The sequence below is a fragment of the Hemiscyllium ocellatum genome, chromosome 12, assembly GCF_020745735.1.
Source record: "Hemiscyllium ocellatum isolate sHemOce1 chromosome 12, sHemOce1.pat.X.cur, whole genome shotgun sequence".
Taxonomy (NCBI): Eukaryota; Metazoa; Chordata; class Chondrichthyes; order Orectolobiformes; family Hemiscylliidae; genus Hemiscyllium; species Hemiscyllium ocellatum.
The window spans coordinates 56,162,477-56,182,943 of NC_083412.1; the positions used below are offsets into that span (position 1 = coordinate 56,162,477).

A 20,467-nucleotide genomic window follows, 5' to 3' on the forward strand; every position below is an offset into this window, starting at 1 on the left:
CAAACACCAAGTATCACTATGTACAGAGGTTCTACCTGTCCTCGGTGTTGTGAAGGATGGGCCTGGCCTCGCTGCCGCGGAACGCTCCGAGTAGTTGGACAGTTCCGTATCACCTGTCCTTCATGGAGAAGTTTATGAAGAAAAACACCTTTGACCACAAGTCCATCAGGAAGTGGTCAGCACGTAGTGTCCTTGAGACCCTTTGGGAAAAGGAGAGGGCGGATCCTATCGAGCGGCTCCCTGAGCAGACTGTCAAAGCCTCATCGCCAGAACTTTCCAACAAGCACTAAGACATGGCTTTGCTGGTGGTGAGAAGGGCTCTGCCTGTGAGATCCTTTATGCACGCCCGGACTCTCAGCTGCACCGCACGCTGCCCTCAAAGCGGCTGCGGAGGGGGACGAGACTGTCACACACCTCCTTCTGGAACGTGCCTATGCAGAGGAAGTCTGGGGAGAGAAATGCAGTGGTGTTTGTCGAGGTTCGTCCCAAGCAGCGCTGTGATGTGGGACTCTGTGCTCTACGGCCTGTTCCCTGGGACACACACCGAGATGAACATCAACTGTGCCTGGAGGATCATCAACTCGGTGAAGGACGCTCTCTGGGCGGTCCGAAACCTGTTGATCTTCCAGCTGAAGGAGTTGACCCCAACTGAGTGTTGCAGACTGGCACATTCCAAGGTCCAGGACTACGTGTTGAGGGATGCGCTGAAGCTTGGGGCAGCTGCTGCCAAGGCGTGGTGGGGAAAGACCACCGTGTAACAGCTGCCTGCCTAAGAAGGACAGGGGGCCCATGCAGTCATTTGGGCTCTGCTGGCACCTCAGCTAAAAATGTAATCATACATGAATGATTACGCTGTCTCTGTATACCAAGAAATGGAATGTTTACGGATGTATGGCATGACCAAATTGTACAGATCATCAAAATATTTTATGAATAAAGTATATTTTTGAAATAAAAAAAAGTTTCTCTCCACAGATGTTGCCAGAGCTGCTGAGTTTCTCCAGCAGTTTTTGTTTCTGATTGGTACTATACAGTCAGGGTAGAAGGTTAATCCTGGCAGTAGTTCCCTTGGTGTGGTCGGTGCTTGCAGGCTGGAAGCTGCTGCTTGTGTGAACGGGGAGGGCGGCGGTGTTGAGCAGATCCTGCTCATTGACTGAAGCCTGTACTTCGAGTGGGTGATCGTGTTCATTGTGAGTGGCGGTTGTCCTCAGTTCAATCCCCCCCCAACCACACACACACACGGAGCAGGCTCAGAAAGGGAGGAATTCCACTCTGCTTCCCCTCCCTATAATCATCCCGTCTCTCCCCATTCCATCGATTCAACCTCTCCTGAGAATCGCTGAACAAAACGAGTTGTATTTTTGTTTCCTCTTTCCCTGTGTGTGTGTGTGTGAGAAATTCGCTTTCTTTGAAACCCTCGCCCTCCGGAAACGCCCGGAGCACTAACTGATCATGGCGATGTGAGAGTGACCAGGACGGGAGGAGAGAAATGAGAGGGACCAGTCGGGAATCTGATCGCTGCTGGACCCCAGCAGAGCACAGGGATTGTTACATGGAACCCAACTGCACCCAGACAGTCAGCAGAACCCCGGGAACTGCTTGCTGCTGAGCTCTAGTGAAACGCCTCACCTCCCACGTTTCTTGAAGTTACATTTTGTTTGGAGTGAGAGAAAAAATAAATAGCCTGAGCAATCCTTTGGAAGAATATGTGTAGCCCTGTGCTGGAATAGCAGCTTAGAGGAGCGGCGTTGGGAGAAGGATTTGGTGTAGAGCCATCACAGGACGGTAACATTGTCCTGCCTTTATCTGTGCTACTGGCAACAAAAGTTGCTGGGATTCAGTTTCTTCAGAACCTGGGACATCGCGCAGTGGATAAGACTCTGTCCCCGCTCTTGGTTAGTGTTGGTTTATGGATTTTTAAAGGCGAAACAAAGTGTTTTTTTTCCCTTTCTGTTGTTGTTAAGACCAAGTGTTTGAACATGAAGGGGCCCGGGTTTTTATCTCTGCTCTTGCTGGCTTTGCTGTGCCTGCTGTGTGAGTGCAGGGCGCCGTCGGCAATGCAAAGGCTTGGGGCCAGAAGACGCCTGAGGTTGCTGAGGCTGGCGAACGGCACGCTGAGCAGAGCCTCCCGCCCGGTGGCCGCAGCGCAGCGGGACGACAGCAGCAGCAGCAGCACCCCCCGGGGCCGCTACCGGAGCCGCTCCCTGAGCCGAGGCTCGCGCTCCGGGGAGCCCGCCCCGGCGGCGCGCAGCCGCCAGGTGCGCGTGCCCGCCGCCGGCACCCCCAGCCTGATGGCCGGAATGGCCGGCAAGCAGCGCCTCTGGGTCATCTCAGCGCCCCACGCCGCCGACGGCTACTACCGCCTGATGCTGAGCCTCCTGAAGGACGATGTGTACTGCGAGCTGGCCGAGAGGCACATCTACCAGCTGGTGCTGTTCCACCAGGACGGGGAGGTGGGCGGCAAACTCAGGAAGATCACCAACCAGGGCACCATCCTCGAGGAAGCCCTGGACGCCAGCACCGTCCTCAAGTTGTTGGACTTCCTGAAACTGGAGAGAGGCAAATTCAGCATGGTCCTGCTGAGGAAGAACCTTCAGCTGGAGGAGACCTTCCCTTACCCGGTGAGGCTGGAGGCCATGTACGAGATGATCGACCAAGGCCCAATTCGGAAAATTGAGAAGTTGAGGCAGAAAGGGTTTGTGCAGAAATGTAAACAGGCTGGTTTGGAAGGAAAGGTCATTGGACCCAGCCAGGGCGAGAAGAAGAATGAAGAGAAGCTCAGGCCCATGCCAACCAATGAGAATGTTGAGGTACCCACTCCAAAGGAGACTAGAGGAGAAAAGGTATTGGACAAAAAGAAGAAGGTAATTATAAGGAAGCCTATTAGGATATCACTGAACACACATGGAGGGTCTAAATTAATTAGGGCAACTGTGGCACCAATCGCATCAAGTACTCGCACCATAAAACCAACTAACTTACCCCCCACCACAACTACTGTCACCGATTTCAGCACAATAGTGCCATCTACCACTGCTTTTGAGAGACAAGGTGGCATCTCACACTTTACAAGGTCTCATGTAATATTATTACCATCTTCACCAAAATTCCACAAACCAGCAGTCAATGTTGAAACATCATCAAGATCAATGACTAACACTAACTCCCCAGCAGCCCGAGGTGGCACACATCGAGATAGACATCGGACAGTTAGCAGAATTGATGGCAAAAAATCCTCAAAAACTCTCCCATTCTATCCTCCAGTGCCAACTTCTCAGACCACGACAGTCAGTCCAGGTTATCCAAAAGAACAGACAACTCGGCAGAAATACAACCGTGCAGACAAAAAAGTGGGGAATTATCACAAGAAGGGACCAAGGGTGACACCAATCCTTCGCAAGCCTACCAAAGTTAAAACACCAAAGTCCAAAAGTACAAATAATAAAATCCTGATCAACGAGTATGAGGACAAATATGATCCTGAGAAAACTTCATCTACAGGCACAGGGCAGGAGGTTGAAGTGTCACGTGTGCCTCTGAAAAAAGGCAAGGAACAGAAGAAGCATGGCAAGTCAGTCAAGAGTGAAAAGAAGAACAAGCCAGTCAAGAGTGACAAAAAGAAGCCTGTGAAGAAAGACAAAGCAGGGAAAAAGATAAAACCTATGCTGAAAACTAAACCTCTAAAGGAAACTAAACATAAAAATCCCAAGAAGACTACCAAGAAAGGGATCTTCAAACAACCTAAGAAAATTCCAGGAATGCCAAAGACAGTGGCATCTATTCTCAGCCACTTTGAAAATAGACGACGTCTAATAGTAAGTGCTGCAAACTATTTAGAGGCACTAGCCTTTTTAAGAGCAATGGAAAGTGGCTTCACATTTTTATCGCGATGCAACTCACAAAACAGTATTTGTTCAAAGTAGCGACACATTGCAGCACTCACATTCAGTGTTTGGCAGGCTTAGAGGTTAAGCTGGTTCTTGAAATATGATATTTATTGAAAGGCTACACTTGTAGAATGCTCATATGCATAGAATATTTAGGTAATAAACACCTGTAGATATTTAATTGAAAGAAAACCCATTAGTTACCCTTTTGATATCATACTCATTAGTTTCTGATGTTCAACATGGCAATAATTCAATTAAACAGAGAAAGCTGGTTAATAGAATATTTTTTATTTCAAATATTTAACTGATAATGACTCATCAAAATTTTGTCTGACTTTTTTTTCCTAATTATTGTGTGCCATAAGAAATTCATCCTAGACCATTCCAAGGGGCAGTTCTCATCCATTTCAACATAACAACTCATCATATGCTTCCTTAGGTCGATTAGTGTCTGATAATTTAATAAATAGTAAAATGTACGGTTAGAAAATTAGTTGACATAGCCACAGGTCATTACTACTTGACAATCGTTGGTTGATAGTCTATATTGCAGATGCAAATTAATTTTACCAATTGATGATAATAGGATAAAAAGAGAAGGCATGTTACAATCTTTCTTATCAATCTGTATTTACAAAGTCATTGAAAGTCAAAAAGGTCAATGCAGATGCACCAGCACACTCCTATTTGAAAGGTTACATTTCAGAACACATTCCTCGCATTGTTTGTTTGTATTACATCGCGTGCAGCACAGCTGCTAATAGTTACAGAACTGAATCAGATGTTGTTTCAACTGGTTAACCTATGAACTGCTAATGGTAGACAGATACTTTTTATAATACTTCACAAGTCGTGCTTTCTAACTTTATAATTCTCAGGACAATACCTGAGAAATGCTCAAACAAAGCATATGGTTTTGGTGAAAGATGATATTTTTTTCCATCAAATGAGCTCATTTTTATGTAGTAATTTCAGAAGCTCAGCCCATAAGATTTAAAGCCGCAGTGTCCACAAAGTGATTGATTTTAAGTTTTATACTGTAGGTATAACTAAAAAGTTTACTTAGCATTACACTTGTTACAGTGTCTATTGCTGATGCATTGTATTCTTCCCTCTACATGTTTGGGTATAGATAGGTTCTGTCAATAAGCCAAAGGGAGGAATGACTAAGGACAGTGGAATATGTCTTTTTAAAAAACTCATTCAGGGAATGTGAACCTTCTTGAACTGCTGCACTTCATCTGATCTAGGTCCATCTGCAGTACTGTTAGAAAAAGATTGCTCCATGTTGTGACTTGGGGACAGTGAAGGAACAGCAAACTAGCACATGTTAGAACTTCATTGCGTCTGCTGCCCTGGTCCTTCTGTAGTAAATGTCGTGAATTTGGAAGATGCTGTCTGCAGTGCGTTGTGTAGATGGTATATATGATTGTAACTATGTTTTGGTGATGGTAGAAGTGAGTTTAAGGTGTTGGGTAAAAATATTAATAAAATAGGCTGATATGCCCCTGATTGTTTAAAACGTTGTTGACGTTCACACTGCAGCATCCCAGGCAAGTGAGAAGCATGCAGTCACACTCCTGATCTAGGTTTTGAAGATAGCGGACAGGCTCTGGGGAGTCAGGAGGTGTGTTACTTGCAGTTTTATAGCCACTATGCGTGCATATATATAAAACAATGGAAAACTTGCACAGAAAATGGAATATCTCTAAATGGGCACAGCTATAATTATAGTAGTGAGTCCACTGATTATTTAATGTGCAAAAGTAAGGTATAGTCCAGAGACTTTGATAGTGTTCTGAGGGCCCACTGCAGATGGTGGAATTTGAATTCAATAAAAATCTGGAATTAAGAGTCTAATGACCATGAAACTATTGTTGGAAAAGTACAACTGGTTCAGTACTGTCCTTTAGCAAGGCATACTGCCATCATCCTGATCTTGACTACCTGTGACTCCAGACACACAGCAATATAGTTTGCTTTTAACTGACATGTGGGATGGACAATAAATGTTGGCCCAGTCAGTGACATCTTCATCCCATGAATGAATAAAAGACACGACATTGGTACCAGCTCCTAGGACCAACATGTTGCAGACGTACTTTCAGATTTTCATTTGTTAACCTTGGACAGGATAGTCTAAATCCAACTAACTTTGGCACTTCAGACTAGGGTTAAAAACCACACAGCCCACACTTTTATTGATTTCCAAACGAAGCCTCATCTGAAATTTACAAATCAAAATGAGAGTAGTGATGGAAAAGCACAATAGGTCAGGCAGCATCCGAGGAGCAGGAAAATTGACGTTTCGGGCAAAAGCATTCCTGATGAAGGGCTTTTGTCTGAAACATCAATTTTCCTACTCCTTGGATGCTGCCTGACCTGCTGTGCTTTTCCAGCACCACTCTAATCTTAACTCTAATCTCCAGCACTTGCAGTACCCACTTCTGCCTGAAATTTACTAATGTTTGAACATCAGAAAACACAAGATTTAGTTTAACCATGAGGCTCCCTTTGGTCTGCAAAGACTCACTGTCCGGGTTTATAAAGAATGGGCAGCTAGGAGAGGTACTAGAGATGCTTGTGGACTGTTGCCATATATCTACAAGTTCCAGAGTGGAGAGAAGAAAAGAAAGATAAAACAATTTCTCTGTGAATCATTCGATCTTCTTCCTAACTTGACAGCAACAGTAAAGGAAGGGTATCTTTTTCCAGGCCTTGGCTGTGAAGTGGCTCTGTTAGATGTAAGCTGGAGTATTGTGTACAGTCTGGGCGCCACGTTATATAAATATGCAAACACAGTGGAGACAGTACAGAAGCAATTTACAGGAATAGTTCCAGGAATGAGAAACTTCAATTATGAGGATAGATTGAAGATGTTGAGATTGTTCTTCTTGGAGAGAAGAAGACTGAGAAGAGATTTGATAGAGGTTTTCAAATCATGAGCTGGATACAGTAGATAGAGAAAATCTGTTTCTGCTTCTAAAAGGAACAAGAATGAGAGGGCATAGATTTAAAATGATGCGCAAAAGAAACAACAGTAATCTGAGAAAAACGTGTATTCACAAAGTGAGCAGTTAAGGTATGGAATGCATTGCCTGGAAATGTGGCGAGGCCTATTCAATTGAGATATTCAAGGTGGTACTGCGTGAGTGTTTGGATGGAAATAGTGTAGAAGGGTATGGGAAAGTAGAAGGAGATTGGCGCGGGGTAACTGAAAGATTAGTGCAGGTGCAGTGAGCCAAATGGCCTCTGTGCCTTAACAATTCTGTGATTCTGTGAAATCAACATCTGTGAAATACTTGAGAGTGACAAGGTTATACACAGATCTTTTGGGATTAGTGTGATGATTGTTTATTCTCCTATGCTTGTAAAGTTTTTTTTGTGAAATCAGTGTAGACTGTCTCAGTGAAGTTCCTAGTAGTTATTAACCATTAACTGATGATAAACTTGCAATCTCATTTGGAAAGTCTACCTAACGGATATTGTGTAAAGTGGGAGACTCTCATATTGGTTTAGTATGGAAGGTAGGTATGAGGCATAATATGTTGGAGTAGAGGAAGCTGTCCTCCACATTTAACTCTCCTATAGCTGACTAAGAGATACTTTTTGTGATACCTTTCCATCTTGTAAGGCAACAACAGGTTACCACGGTAGTCAACCCTGCAGTATGTGTTCCCAGGTGTGGTGCAAGTTCCCCACTTTGGATGGCAGTCCCTGCTATATTTGCTGCACAGGAAGGTATACCTGGTGCAATAGATTCCATCCACACTGATCAGGGGCTGTCTGAATTACACTTGGCAGTGGCTGATAAGATTGTACCTCCCGTCATCAAAGACAGTTTGCAGAACCTATTCTCAGCATCAATTGATTTGGGATTATAACCTGTAACTGACATCTTCCATGTTGTATGCATTCCCTGTAGTGCATTTGGAGTGTCCCATAAGGGCAAATCTTACGGAGTCCCTGGACTGCCCTTAGAACAAGGACCCACCTCTCAACTTCAGTTGAGTACAAAAATAATGCAATCTCACAACATTACATTTGTCACTGGTTTAATTACAGGACTGAGGGAACAAAAGCTGTTCATTTGCAGAAATAGTATCTTATTCTGATGAATTGAAAACTTGGCAAAATAGAAAACAAAACCAAATGAATTAATGGTATGGTGCTTTTGTACATCTTTCAATTAGGCCTATACTTGGTGCCATCCCATATTTTTCTCAAATGTTCTTTGCAAAGCGCTACATATGTTGCTGAGAAAAAAAACGTTGTGGTGTAGGGTTTCACAATGAGCCACTATTGCATTGTAAAACCTGCTACAGGTCAGTTTAAGGATATTGAGTCTTTAAGAAATGGAAGCTGAGGACTGTTTGCCACATTGTCAAGATCTGAGCTAGTTATTAAAGATATTGGATACTTTCACAATTATTACTATAACTAATATTAAACTAGGATAAAAGAAATGGTTGAGGAACTGAATAAGTACTTCACATCAGTCTTCACGGTGGAAGACACAAGTAATATCCCAAATATTCAAGAGAGTCGGGGTACAGTGATGAGTATGGTGGCCATCATCAAGGAGAAGGTGCAAGAAAAACTGAAAGGTCTGAAAGTGGATAAATCACCTGGACCAGGTGGGCTATACCTCAGAGTTCTGAAGGATATAGCTGAAGAGATTAGTGGTGATCTTTCAGGAATCACAAATCAGGGAGAGTCCCAGAGGACTGGAAAATCGCTAATGTAACCCCCCCCCCCAGTTTAAGAAGAGAGTAATGCAAAAGATAGGAAGTTATAGGCCAATTAGGCTGACTTCGGTCATTAGTAAGATTTTGGAGTCCATTGTGGGGATGAGATTTCTGAATAATGGGAAGTGTATGGTAAAATAGGACAAAGTCAGCAGGCTTTCATCAAGCGGAGGTCACACCTGTCAAATCTGTTTCTTTGAGGAGGTAACGAGCAGGTTAGACCAAGGAGAACCAATGGATGTTATATATCTGGACTTCTAGAAGGCCTTTAATAAGGTGCCGCTCGGGAGTCTGCTGAGTAAGATAAGGGCGCATTGTGTTAGAGATAAAGTACTAGCATGGTTAGAAGCTTGGCTGTCTGGCAGAAGGCAGAGAGTGGGACTAAAAGGGTCCTTTTTGGGATGGCAGCCGGTGACCAGTGGTGTTCTGCACAATTTTTCATTTTATACATTAATGATTTGGATGCAAGAACTGAGGATATTTGCCTAAGTTTGCAGACATTTCAAAGATAGGTAGAGGGGCAGGTAATATTGAGGAGGCATGGATCTTACAGCTAGATTTTGTCAGGTTACGAGAGTGAGAAAATAAGTCCTCAAAAATCGCTGAGAAAAGAAGTGGCAGACGGATTTCAGCTTGAGAAATTGTGAGGCCATGCACTTCGATAGGAAGAATAGAGGCATGGACTATTTTCTAAATGGGGAGAAAATTCAGAAATCTGAAGTGCCAAGGGACTTGTGAGCCCTAGCCCAGCCTTCTTTTAAGGTAAACTTGCAGATTGAGTCAGTAGTTAGGAAGGCAAATACAGTGTTGTCATTTATCACAAGAGGATTAGAATATTAAAGCAGGGGGATACATCTGAGCATTTATAGAAGTCTGATAAGACTACTTATGGAGTATAGTGAGCAATTTTGGGGCCCATATCTCAGGAAGGATGTACTAGCCCTGGAGCGGGTCCACAGGAAGTTCACTAGTATGATCCCAGGAATGAAATGTTTAACGTATGAGGTCTTTTGGCCTATACTTGGAGTTCAGAAGTATCAGTGGGGATCTAATTGAAGCTATCAGAATACTGAACTGCCTGGACAGAGTGGTTCCATTGGCAGGAGAGACCAGGACCAAGGTGCAGCATTAGAGTAAAGGGAAGACCTTTCAGAACAGAGATATAGAGAAACCTCTTCACCCAGAGAGTGGTGAATCTGTGCAATTCATTGCCACAGAGGGCTTTGGAGAATATTTAAAACAAAGATTGATGGGTTTTTGATTGTCAAGGGGATCGAAGGTTACAGGGAGAATACGGGAGGATGGGGTTGAAAATATTTATTAACCATGATTGAATCATTCAATGAACTGAATGGCCTAATTTCTGCTCCTATGCCTTATGGTCTCTAGTTCTCATGACTTGAAAGTTAATAGAAAAAATACATTTGGAATTTTAAAAGTGTTAAAATAAAGAAAGTAGACTTTGTCTGTTCAACATTGGATTGTACTGTTAGTTTTAGTTTGTAAATAATGTAAATATGAGTTATACAGTGTAAATATCTTCATGAATTAAGCCAAACCAAAGTTTAGAAAATGCAATACTACAATTTTTATGTGGAAATAATTATTTAACTGATAGACATTATGCACACTGTGTATTTATGTATATAACAGTTCTTTAGCTCCAGAATATCAGTTAGAAACACAGAAGGTAGAAGCAAGAGTAGCCCATTTGACCCCTCAAGCCTGCCCTGCAATTCAATATGATCATGGCTGATCATTGAACTCGATACCTTAATCCCACACTCCCCTATAAAAAATGTCTCAGGCAATTAAAATCCAAACAAGTAACATGAAAACAAGGACAAGTCATTGGTTTAGATTTTAATTGAGTTGAATTACATCACTTAACAGAAATGTCTCCAACACTTTGCATCCATACAGACATCTCTTGATAACTGCATTTGATCAATGAACTGGCAGGACCTGACTCAATTTACTAAATATTGTATTCTGGATTAGTGATGCTGGAAGAGCACAGCAGTTCAGGCAGCATCCGAGGAGCAGCAAAATCGACGTTTCGGAATAAGGGCAGAGAGCCTGAAGTGTGGAGAGATAAGCTAGAGGAGGGTGGGGGTTGGGAAAAAGTAGCACAGAGTACAATGGGGGTTGAAGTCTTCCTAGGCGGAAGATGAGGCGTTCTTCCTCCAGGCATCTGGTGGTGAAGGAGTGGCGGTGAAGGAGGCCCAGGACCTCCATGTACTCGGTGGAGTGGGAGGAGGAGTTGAAATGTTGGGCCACATTACAACCACAGGTGTGGTTGATTGGTGCGGGTGTCCCAGAGATGTTCCCTAAAGTGCTCTGCTAGGAGGTGCCTAGTCTCCCCAATGTAGAGGAGACCGCATCGGGAGCAACAGATACAATAAATGATATTAGTGGATGTGCAGGTAAAACTTTGATGGATGTGGAAGGCTCCTTCAGGGCCTTGGATGGAGGTAAGGGAGGTGGTGTGGGCACAGGTTTTGCAATTCCTGCAGTGGCAGGGGAAGGTGCCAGGATGGGAGGGTGATTTGTAGGGGGGGGGGCGTGGACCTGACCAGGTAGTTACAGAGGGAACAGTTTTACCTTTACTAAATATTGTATACAGCTGCATTGCTTTTGTACTGTTCAGTGAGGGTGTTTTGCCTCTGCCATACTCATGATTTTACATTGTTCCTTGGTCTTTCTCCTCCCATGATTGTAATCACTGAAAATAATACCTGACTGTTTTCTTGTATCCTTTATGATTCACTTCCACACGATCTTCCAGCCTCACTTCCTTCTGTTCTTGTCCATTTTCTCAGTTGTTCACCACTGCATATTCAAAATTCCAATTTCCTAAATTATTGCTTTCATTTTGCCACATTTCTATCTTTAACGCCTTTAGCCCTGACAAAACCTTTAATTGTTGCCAATTCTGCTTCTTTCCCTGGTATGACCCTGTGACATTCCTACCTGAAATTAAAGGCTGCAACTTCTTCAGCGTACAAAAGCAAATTATTGTAAATGCTGGAAACTTGAAATATAGACTGAAAATGCTGGAAAAATTCAGCAGGCCTGGCAGCATCTGTGGAGAGAGAAACATAGTTAGTGTTTCAGTTTGCTGACCTTTCAGGTGAACCGTCTTAAACAGTGTTAACTGTACAACCAGTTTAGCCACTGATCCTCAGATCTTGCTGAGTCATAGCAAATGCTTTAAAGTTCTCCAAACTCCACCTGTAGCTGCCTTCTTTATCCTATATGCATGCTATCATTTAGTAACAGCATTTGTAGCCATAGGGTCAACATTCACATTAGTGTCAGTGACGTCCAACTTCACTTCTCCACCACTTGGCTCAACCCCTACCACTGTCTGTAAGTTGTTGGACTGCTTATAAAACCATAACACATAGGAGTAGGAGTAGGCCATTCAGCCCCTTGGATCTGCTTTGTCATTCAATGAGATAATGGCTGATCTGATAATCCTCAACTCCATTTCCTGCCTCAATCCCGTAGACCTTGATTCCCTTACTGATTAAAAATCAATCTCAGCCTTGAAAATACTGAATGGTGAACCCTCAATGGCCCTCTGTGACAAAGAACTCCACAGATTCACAACACATCGAGAGGAGAAATTTATAAATATGCCACCCCTTATTCTGAGGTTATGCCCTCTGGTCCTAGACTCCCACAAGGGGCAACAACCTTTCTGTATCTACCCTGTCATGTCCTCTAGGAATCTTGTGTATTTTAATAAACTCATTTTTCTATATTCTCATCGAGTACAGACCCAATCTACTCAATCTCTATTCAACAACTAATCTTGGATGAAGCACAATTTCTTTAAATAGTCTGAAGCTATCACCTTCTGAGCCACCCACAACTCCACATTCACCATCGTAACCCCGCCTTCTCTGGCCACTGGCTCAGGTAACAGTGAATTATTACAATCTCAGCATTCTATGTGAAGCAAGCTGTGCTATTAGTATCATATCAATTTGCTGCTGAAATACTCATTTAGGCTGTTGTTACTTCCAAATGCAACAGTCCTATTACTTTTCTCGATAACAATCCATGCACTGTAAGTTTCAAAATCTTTGTTCCATAGCTAACAATATGTTTTTCACAACAGTGTTTTTCAAATTGCCTTGTGGTTCTGGCTTATTCTACTGTAAGTCCTTCCCTACTACATGCAACAACGTTTTGGTATTAAAATTCACGATTATGCTTTGCTGTTTCCTTCACTGACATTCTGGCACCAACATATCACAAATTAAACTGTGATTGTAATTTTGTCTGGGTTCAGCAAGACTGTTGATTTATGCCTCAAAACATAAACATGCAATTGTTTTAAATGCTATTTACTTAATTATAATGTGAAGTTTTCTTTAAATTGACAGATTTCAAAGAACCTGGCATAAATATTGGATACAGGTTATGTTTTATTTCTAAACTTTAACAATATTTAGTCATTTCAGGCAATGATCATATTTAAATCATTCACGTGTTGGCTTCAGTGATATGCGACACTAATTTTGCAAATGTTTGTCTTTATCCTTCTTCAAAGCACCTGTTCTTTAGAGTTTTAGATCGCAATTGTAAGACACTCATTATGGAATAAAAGTGGCGTGTTCACAAGTGCTGCAGGATGTTAATGTGCTTGGTGGTCTGTTGAATGATGGTAACACATTCACTGCTAAGCATCAAAAAACACTTTGCAGAAGTGGCAGAAGGCAGACTTTGAACTACATTCTGTGCTGCAGATTGTTTGCCATCCTGGAAGGAACTGCTACCAGCCATAACATGCTGGCTAGGCTAGGCAAGGCTAGATTAGCGTTGGACATTTTTGCCCTTTGGAGCACACTAGTGTGTATCACTGGAATATTAGGAGGAGGACAAAGAAGCTGAATGGTTGTCAGAATCCAATAAGTGTTGGGCTTTAGGGGAGGGGAGGGTCTGAGATCTCAAGGAAGGGGGTTGTGCAGAATGGATGTTGGATGACAGGCAATGAAGATGCTGACTCCAATGCGCTAGTATAACTTAATGCCCAAGATAACCGGTGGCACAGTGATTAGCACTGTGGCCTCACAGCGCCAGAGACCCAGGTTCAATTCCCGCCTCAAGCGACTGACTGTGTGGAGTTTGCACATTCTCCTAAATTGCCCATAGTGTTAGGTGAAGGGGTAAAATGTTGAGGCGTGGGTTTGGGTGGGTTGCACTTCGGTGGGTCGGTGTGGACTTGTTGGGCCGAAGGGCCTGTTTCCACACTGTAAATAATCTAATCTAATAACCCTCAAATGGCATGTCACCTCACTGCCTTTATTCAACATGGCTGCACAAATAATAATGCAATAGTAATACCATAACAGTATTATGGCCTTTACAGTCTAATATTCCGATCAGTTGGTTTTATAAAACGTTCAGTTGACCTTTTAATTATTTAATGGGGTGCTTATTTTGCCATCAGCCCATCTTTGTTGTTGAAGGGACAAGTCAGGGCTTAGGAAAAATGGTGGGCTGGGCACCTGTCATATTTTACATCTCTTCTCTCCCCTTGCTGACAGTCTGGCGGGGGGGAGGATTTCAAATCCAACCTTTGGAAATTCACAGTGACTGTTGTCACTGAGGTTAGTAAAAGTTCAATACTTGAATATATTATTGTGATGCAGAACACAAGTTAGTCTGAAAATTATTGCTGTACATGTGATGAGAGACTTTTTACACCTGCAAAGCAATGTTGCATGACATTTTCAGGGGTGTACATAAGAACATTATTTGTGTTTAAAATATTCGTGTTCCTTTACATTGTAACTTCAGACTATTTTACTTCTCCAATTTGAACTTTTCCTTCTTACTTATAGCTTATTACCTCTCCAAATGACAGAAACAACATGTATGAACAGCAGCGAGATGAATATTTAGAGCACGTCTGCGAAATGGCACTAAGAAAAATCTCAATTATCACCATTTTTGGACCTTTGAATAACAGCACAATTAAAATTGATCATTACCAGCTGGGTCAGTATTTTAGCCTTTTACCTCTTGGTGTAAAAGCATGTCTGTTATTTTCTTCCATAACTGATTCACGGCTGTGATTTTTAGCATATTCATTATTTTACCAGTGGCACTTGTGTTGTTTTTGTGTGATGTCCAGTGCTTGTCTGTATAATAATTGCTGCAGGTTTCTCCAAACATTAGAGGAGCAGTTTATGTTTGGGGCCACGTAGATTTTTGTTACGTGAGTCTGTGAGGTAGAATGAAGTTCCACATTCTGGCAAACACAAGAGAGCCAATGATATGAACCTTTTTTCATGTAGCTACATATATTTAGACAATTTTCTTTCCTGAGGAAATGAATTCGGGGTATTCCTTAGCCTGGCGAAAGTTTGCAGTGTGTGTCAGGATATTGGTTGCTGGAGTGCAATGATGAGTCCAGTTATCATGCTACATCTTATAGTTTCTGCACCTATTTGAGTGGGCATTTGAGAAGGCAGAGCAACTTAATTACAACTAGAAAGGAAACTAGAATTTTCTGCAGGGCTGAAGAAACACTGGGCTGACTTTAGACAAACAATGTTATTATCAGAACTGTGAATAAAAGGCAAGACAGTAGATCACAACAGTGGGCAAAAAAGAGCTGGAAGAAAATAACCTGTGGAACATTCCAACCACTGCTCCAAAATCAACAATAAACCTTATTAATCATTCTTCAAGTTTGTTGGCAAGTTTGTCTTGTTTTTGGGTGTAAATTAGACTTACAATTCTGTTAAGTATAGGTATAAAGATGTAGGCATGTGCCTGGTGGGTGTTTCATCCTGCTTCATTCCACAATCCAAAAATATTTTTAAATGTTTGTTTAAAATCTTGACAAGTAAACAGCCTTTTCTCATACAATACAAACCATCTTCCTTTTGAAATGTAGTTTTCTTGCAAGATGAAAGACTTCAACAGTGTGTCTCTTTTTTTCAGTGATACTTAAGCTCTATAGTATTGCACAATTTTTAAACTTTGGCCAACCTCATTTCATGCTACTAATTTTCTAAACCCGTTTAAAAAAAGCTGCCTCATCAATTATTCTTGGTGGTAGAAACAGAAAGTAATAAGTTCTAGGATTTTTGAATTTGCACTAAACGGAGTAAAGTAATGCAAGAATGCAGTGTAACTGCTGCTCATTAAACTTCACAAGTGCTGTTGGTACTGCACTCAGAGGTACAGTGCAATATCAGAATTACGCATTTGTGTTGTGTGAAAACCATGGGAAACTTGGTTCTGCAGTGAACAACTGCTCTGGAAACTGGTCTCAGGTTAGTCCAAATTGATGGGGTCAAAACTATTCACAGAAAGCAAACGAGTTATGGCACAGAAGACCATTCTGTCTATCATGCCTACATCAGCTCCTCAAACGAAGGTCATTACCAAGTGCCAATCTACTGCTATTTCTTCATACCTTTGCACGTTATTTTTAGTCAAATCATCATCTAATGCTATCTTGAATGACTCAGTTGAACTTGCCTCTACCACACCTTCAGGTAGTGCATTCCGTACCCTAGCTATTCACTGAGTGAAGAGATTTTTCACGCACATTAGCCTTGCCTCTTTCCAGACTATTTTATATCTGTATTCTCTTGTTTTTATTCCTTTATAAATAGGAACAGTTTGAATCTATTCTGTCCAGCTGATGATTTTGAAAACCTCTATTAGATATCCTCTTCGTCGTCTTATGTTCAAGGAGAACAGTCCCAACTTCTTCAGTTTATCCTCAGAGTCAAAGTTCCTCAACCCTGGAAGCATTCTTTTAAACCACTTCTGCACTCTCTCCAGTGCAGTCTAAAATGTGGCAGCCAGTTCTCCATTTGAGATTTAACATATGCCTGTACAAGTTCAACATCATCACCTTGCTGTTGAATTCTATGTCCCTTTAATAAAGCAGAGAATACTGTATGCTTCACTTAACTGCCCTCTCTACCTGTCCTGTCACTTACAGTGATCTGGATGCTTTTAGCACGTCTAAATAAGCTTAACTGCACAACACAACCTGAAATAAGTTTTGAGATGATAAGTGTGGAATTCTACTGGACACAATTATTGTTAAAATGATGTCTCACTACATTTTACTATTCCATTTAATGCAACAGAAAGAAAAGGGCCTGGATTGTCAGTATTCCTGATACGATTGATACAATTTAATGTGTTTTATTTAATCTGGCTTTCAACAGTGCATAAATGGTGTCCTTCCAATTTATGTGAAATATTGTGATAGGAGTGTAAATGGGAAGATTTCAGCACTCCTTTGAACCATGCTTACCCATGCTTGTTTATTCATATCAAGTATCTTGATTTATAAAAAACTATAAATGATGTCATTTAGTAAGGAATATAAGTTTAATAGTTTTCTTATTTAGAAATATATTAACTAGTTATATGTTTCATTATCTTAAGACAATGAGAAGCCAGTGAAAGATATAAGACACGGTGATTTGGATCAAGGCCTCATCACTGAACTTCGCAAAGAATATGGTATAACAGAAAATGAGTTCTTCATGGTGCTAACTGATGTGGATATGAGAGTCAAGGTACGAGAACATTATATTTTATGTTCAACATATGTCAATATGGGGCATCAGTTTAGTTATGATGATCTTTGTACAGTCTGTCATTTGTCAGTTTGATTACATTGACAGCCTAAGTAATTTGACAACTCAATCAAGCTGTCTAATTTTATTGTTTTCAGGACTCTCCCCTTTCTCTGAGGTGTTGACTCATTGTGCATTTTGTATTGATCATATGTGACTCTGAACAATGAGGTGCAGTGACCATCAATATATTGCATCCTGCTGTCATGCAATAAATACACACTTAACAGTGTAAATAACACTTGTGAGAATACCTGTCTCTTCTCTTAATTGGCGATACTTTAATAGCATTACATTTCAATTCTGTCAGTGACTTGTTAATTGTGGAGAACAATTAACTTCCTTAATTTTTTCTTTGCAATTTCACTCCCAAGACAAGCTTTTTCATTCATAGATTCAGTGATATGGAGGCCACTCTTGCTGCTGTCCTAATTGAGATCTCTACTTTAGGCACAGATGAGGAATCATGGTCATGACTTTCCTTAGGTACAAAGATAATCATTAGCTGTCAGGTTCACATAAAACACACATTGAAATCTGGATGAAGTGCTTTAGATGTAGATTGAGGGACATCTTGGGAACAGCCCTTCCAGAGACTTCCAGATCATTACCATCTGCTATATGCTCCACAACTTTATAAAAAGATAACCGTGGAAATGATGAACTCACAGTGAAGGTCAGAGCAGGCTGTCGATGCTAACCAAACAGAAATTGCTGTAGAAATACCAGTGCAGCCAGAAAGATTACTTCACCAGACCCATTGTCCAAGTTTTTGAAAACCACAGCAAAGAAGCAAGCCTTACTGAGAAAAGTCATTCTAATCATTATTATTTATTTTTAGGATGTCTTCCAGCTGCATCTCCTGTAGTTAGTGATGAAGGCTGCTGTAAAGTCTCTATAAACTAAAATGTGACCTTATGTGTACAATGCATTGCATCATTGCCACAGCTAGAGCAGAGAACTTGCTTACTGTAGGTTTCTCACTGGAAATGATATGAACATTTTTTTCTAGAGAACTGGAGAATGATCACTATAATCTGTAAGGTAAGAAACCAAAGAAAGGAGCAGTCACTTTATTGGGAGCTTTTGACTGACCACCCCCCACCATTTGTAACAGAGACACGGAGGAGCAGATTGGGAGACAGATTTTGGAAAGGTGCAAAACTAACAGGGTTGTTGTCATGGGTGACTTCAACTTCTCTAATATTGATTGGAACCTCCTTAGTGCAAATAGTTTGAACGTAGTAGATTTTGTCAGGTGTGTCCAGGAAGGATTCCTGACTAACTATGCAGATAATCCGACCAGACGGGAGGCCATATTGGATTTGGTGCTCGGCAACAAACCAGGTCATGTGTCAGATCTCTAGGTGGGAGAGCTTTTCAGCGATAGTAATCACAACTCCATGACCTTTACTATAGTCATGAAGAAGGATAGGCGCAGATGTTATGGGAAAGTGGGTAATTGGGGGAGGGGGTATTACAATGTTATTGGGCAGAAACTACGGAGCATAAATTGAGATCAGATATTCTCAGGGAAGTGCATAACAGAAATGTGGAGGTTGTTTAGGGAGCCCTTGGAATGACAAAAGGTATGGAATATGTAGTCAAGAGGAAGAAGGAAGCTTGCATAAGGTTGAGGAAGCAATAATCAAAGACTGTAGAGGGCTATAGGGTAGCCAGGAAGGAACTGAAGAATGGACTTAGGAGAGCTAGAAGGTGGCATGATAAAGTCTTGGTGGTAGGATTAAGGAAGACCATAAGGTGTTCTACTCTTATATGAAGAGCAAGTGGATGGCCAGAGTGAGGGTAAGAATGATCAAGGATAGTAGAGGGAACTTGTGCCTGGAGTTAGAGGAAGTAGGAAAGGTCCTTAATGAATATTTTGCGTCAGTATTCAGTACTGAGAGGGACCTTGTTGTTTGTGAGAACCGTGTTAAACAAGATGATTTGCTCAAATACATTGATGTTAAGAAGGAGATTGAGCTACAAATTTTGATAAGTTCCCTGAACCAGACGGGATATACCCGAGGTTACTATGGGAAGCAAGGGAAGAGATAGCTGCACCTTTACCGATTATCTTTGCATTCTCACTGTCCACTGGAACAGTGCCAGATGATTGGAGGGTGGCAAATGTCGTTCCCAAATTCAAGAAAGGGAATAGTGATAACCCTGGGAATTACAGACCAGTCAGTCTTATGTCGGTGGTGGGCAAATTATTGGAGAGAATTCTGAGAGACAGGATTTATGATTATTTGGAAAAGCATAACTTGATTAGAGACAGTCTTTATGAGGGGCAGGTCATGCTTCACAAATCTTTGAGGATATAACATAACACATTGATGAAGGTAGAACAGAGATGTGGTGTTCTTTGAATTTTAGCGAGGCATTTGATAAGATTCTCCATAGTAGGTTATTCAGAAGGTAGGGAGGCGTAGGATACAAAGAAATTTGGCTGTCTGGATACAGAATTGGCTGGCCCTCAGAAGACAGAGGGTGGGAGTCATAGAAATGTACAGCACAGAAGCAGACCCTTCAGTCTAACCTGTCCATGCCGACCAGATATCCCAACCCAATCTAGTCCCACCTGCCAGCACCCAGTCTATATCCCTCCAAACCCTTCCTGTTCATATACCCATCCAGATGCCTTTTAAATGCTGCAACTGTACTAGCTGCACCACTTCCTCTGACAGCTCATTCCATACACATACCACCCCTCCGCATGAAAAAGTTGCCCTTCAGGTTTCTTTTATATCGTTCCCCTCACCCTAAATTGATGCCCTCTAGTTCTGGACTGCCGCACCCCAGGGAAAAGACTTTGTCTATTTACCCTATCCATGCCACTCATGATTTTGTAAAACTCTATAAGGTCACCCCTCAGCCTCGACGCTCTAGGGGAAGCAGCCTCAGCCTGTTCAGCCTCTCCTTATAGCTCAAATCCTCCAATCCTGGCAACATTCTTGTAAATATTTTCTGAACCCTTGTTCCACAGATCAGTTCTGGGACCTCTGCTCTTTGTGATTTTTATAAATGACTTGGATGAGGAAGTGGAAGAGTGGGTTAGTAAGTTTGCCAATGACACAAAGGTTGGTGGAGTTGTGAATAGTGTAGAGGGCTGTTGAAGGTTGCAGTGGGACATTGACAGGATGCTGAGAAGTGGCAGTTAGAATTCAACCTAGAAAAGTGTGAATTGATTCATTTT

At 41.8% G+C, this 20,467-nt stretch overlaps 1 protein-coding gene across 1 annotated transcript in view; it reads left to right on the forward strand.

Annotated features, from left to right (window-relative positions):
* The first annotated feature begins 1,147 nt into the window (after positions 1-1,147).
* ccdc80 (coiled-coil domain containing 80) overlaps positions 1,148-20,467 on the forward strand; it is a 45,302-nt gene continuing 25,982 nt past the window's right edge. The window contains exons 1-3 of the mRNA XM_060833564.1: positions 1,148-3,815; positions 14,497-14,653; positions 17,075-17,208. Of these exons, the coding sequence (XP_060689547.1) occupies positions 1,980-3,815; positions 14,497-14,653; positions 17,075-17,208 (2,127 nt within the window). The 5' untranslated portion in view covers positions 1,148-1,979. The remainder of the gene's footprint in view (positions 3,816-14,496; positions 14,654-17,074; positions 17,209-20,467) is intronic.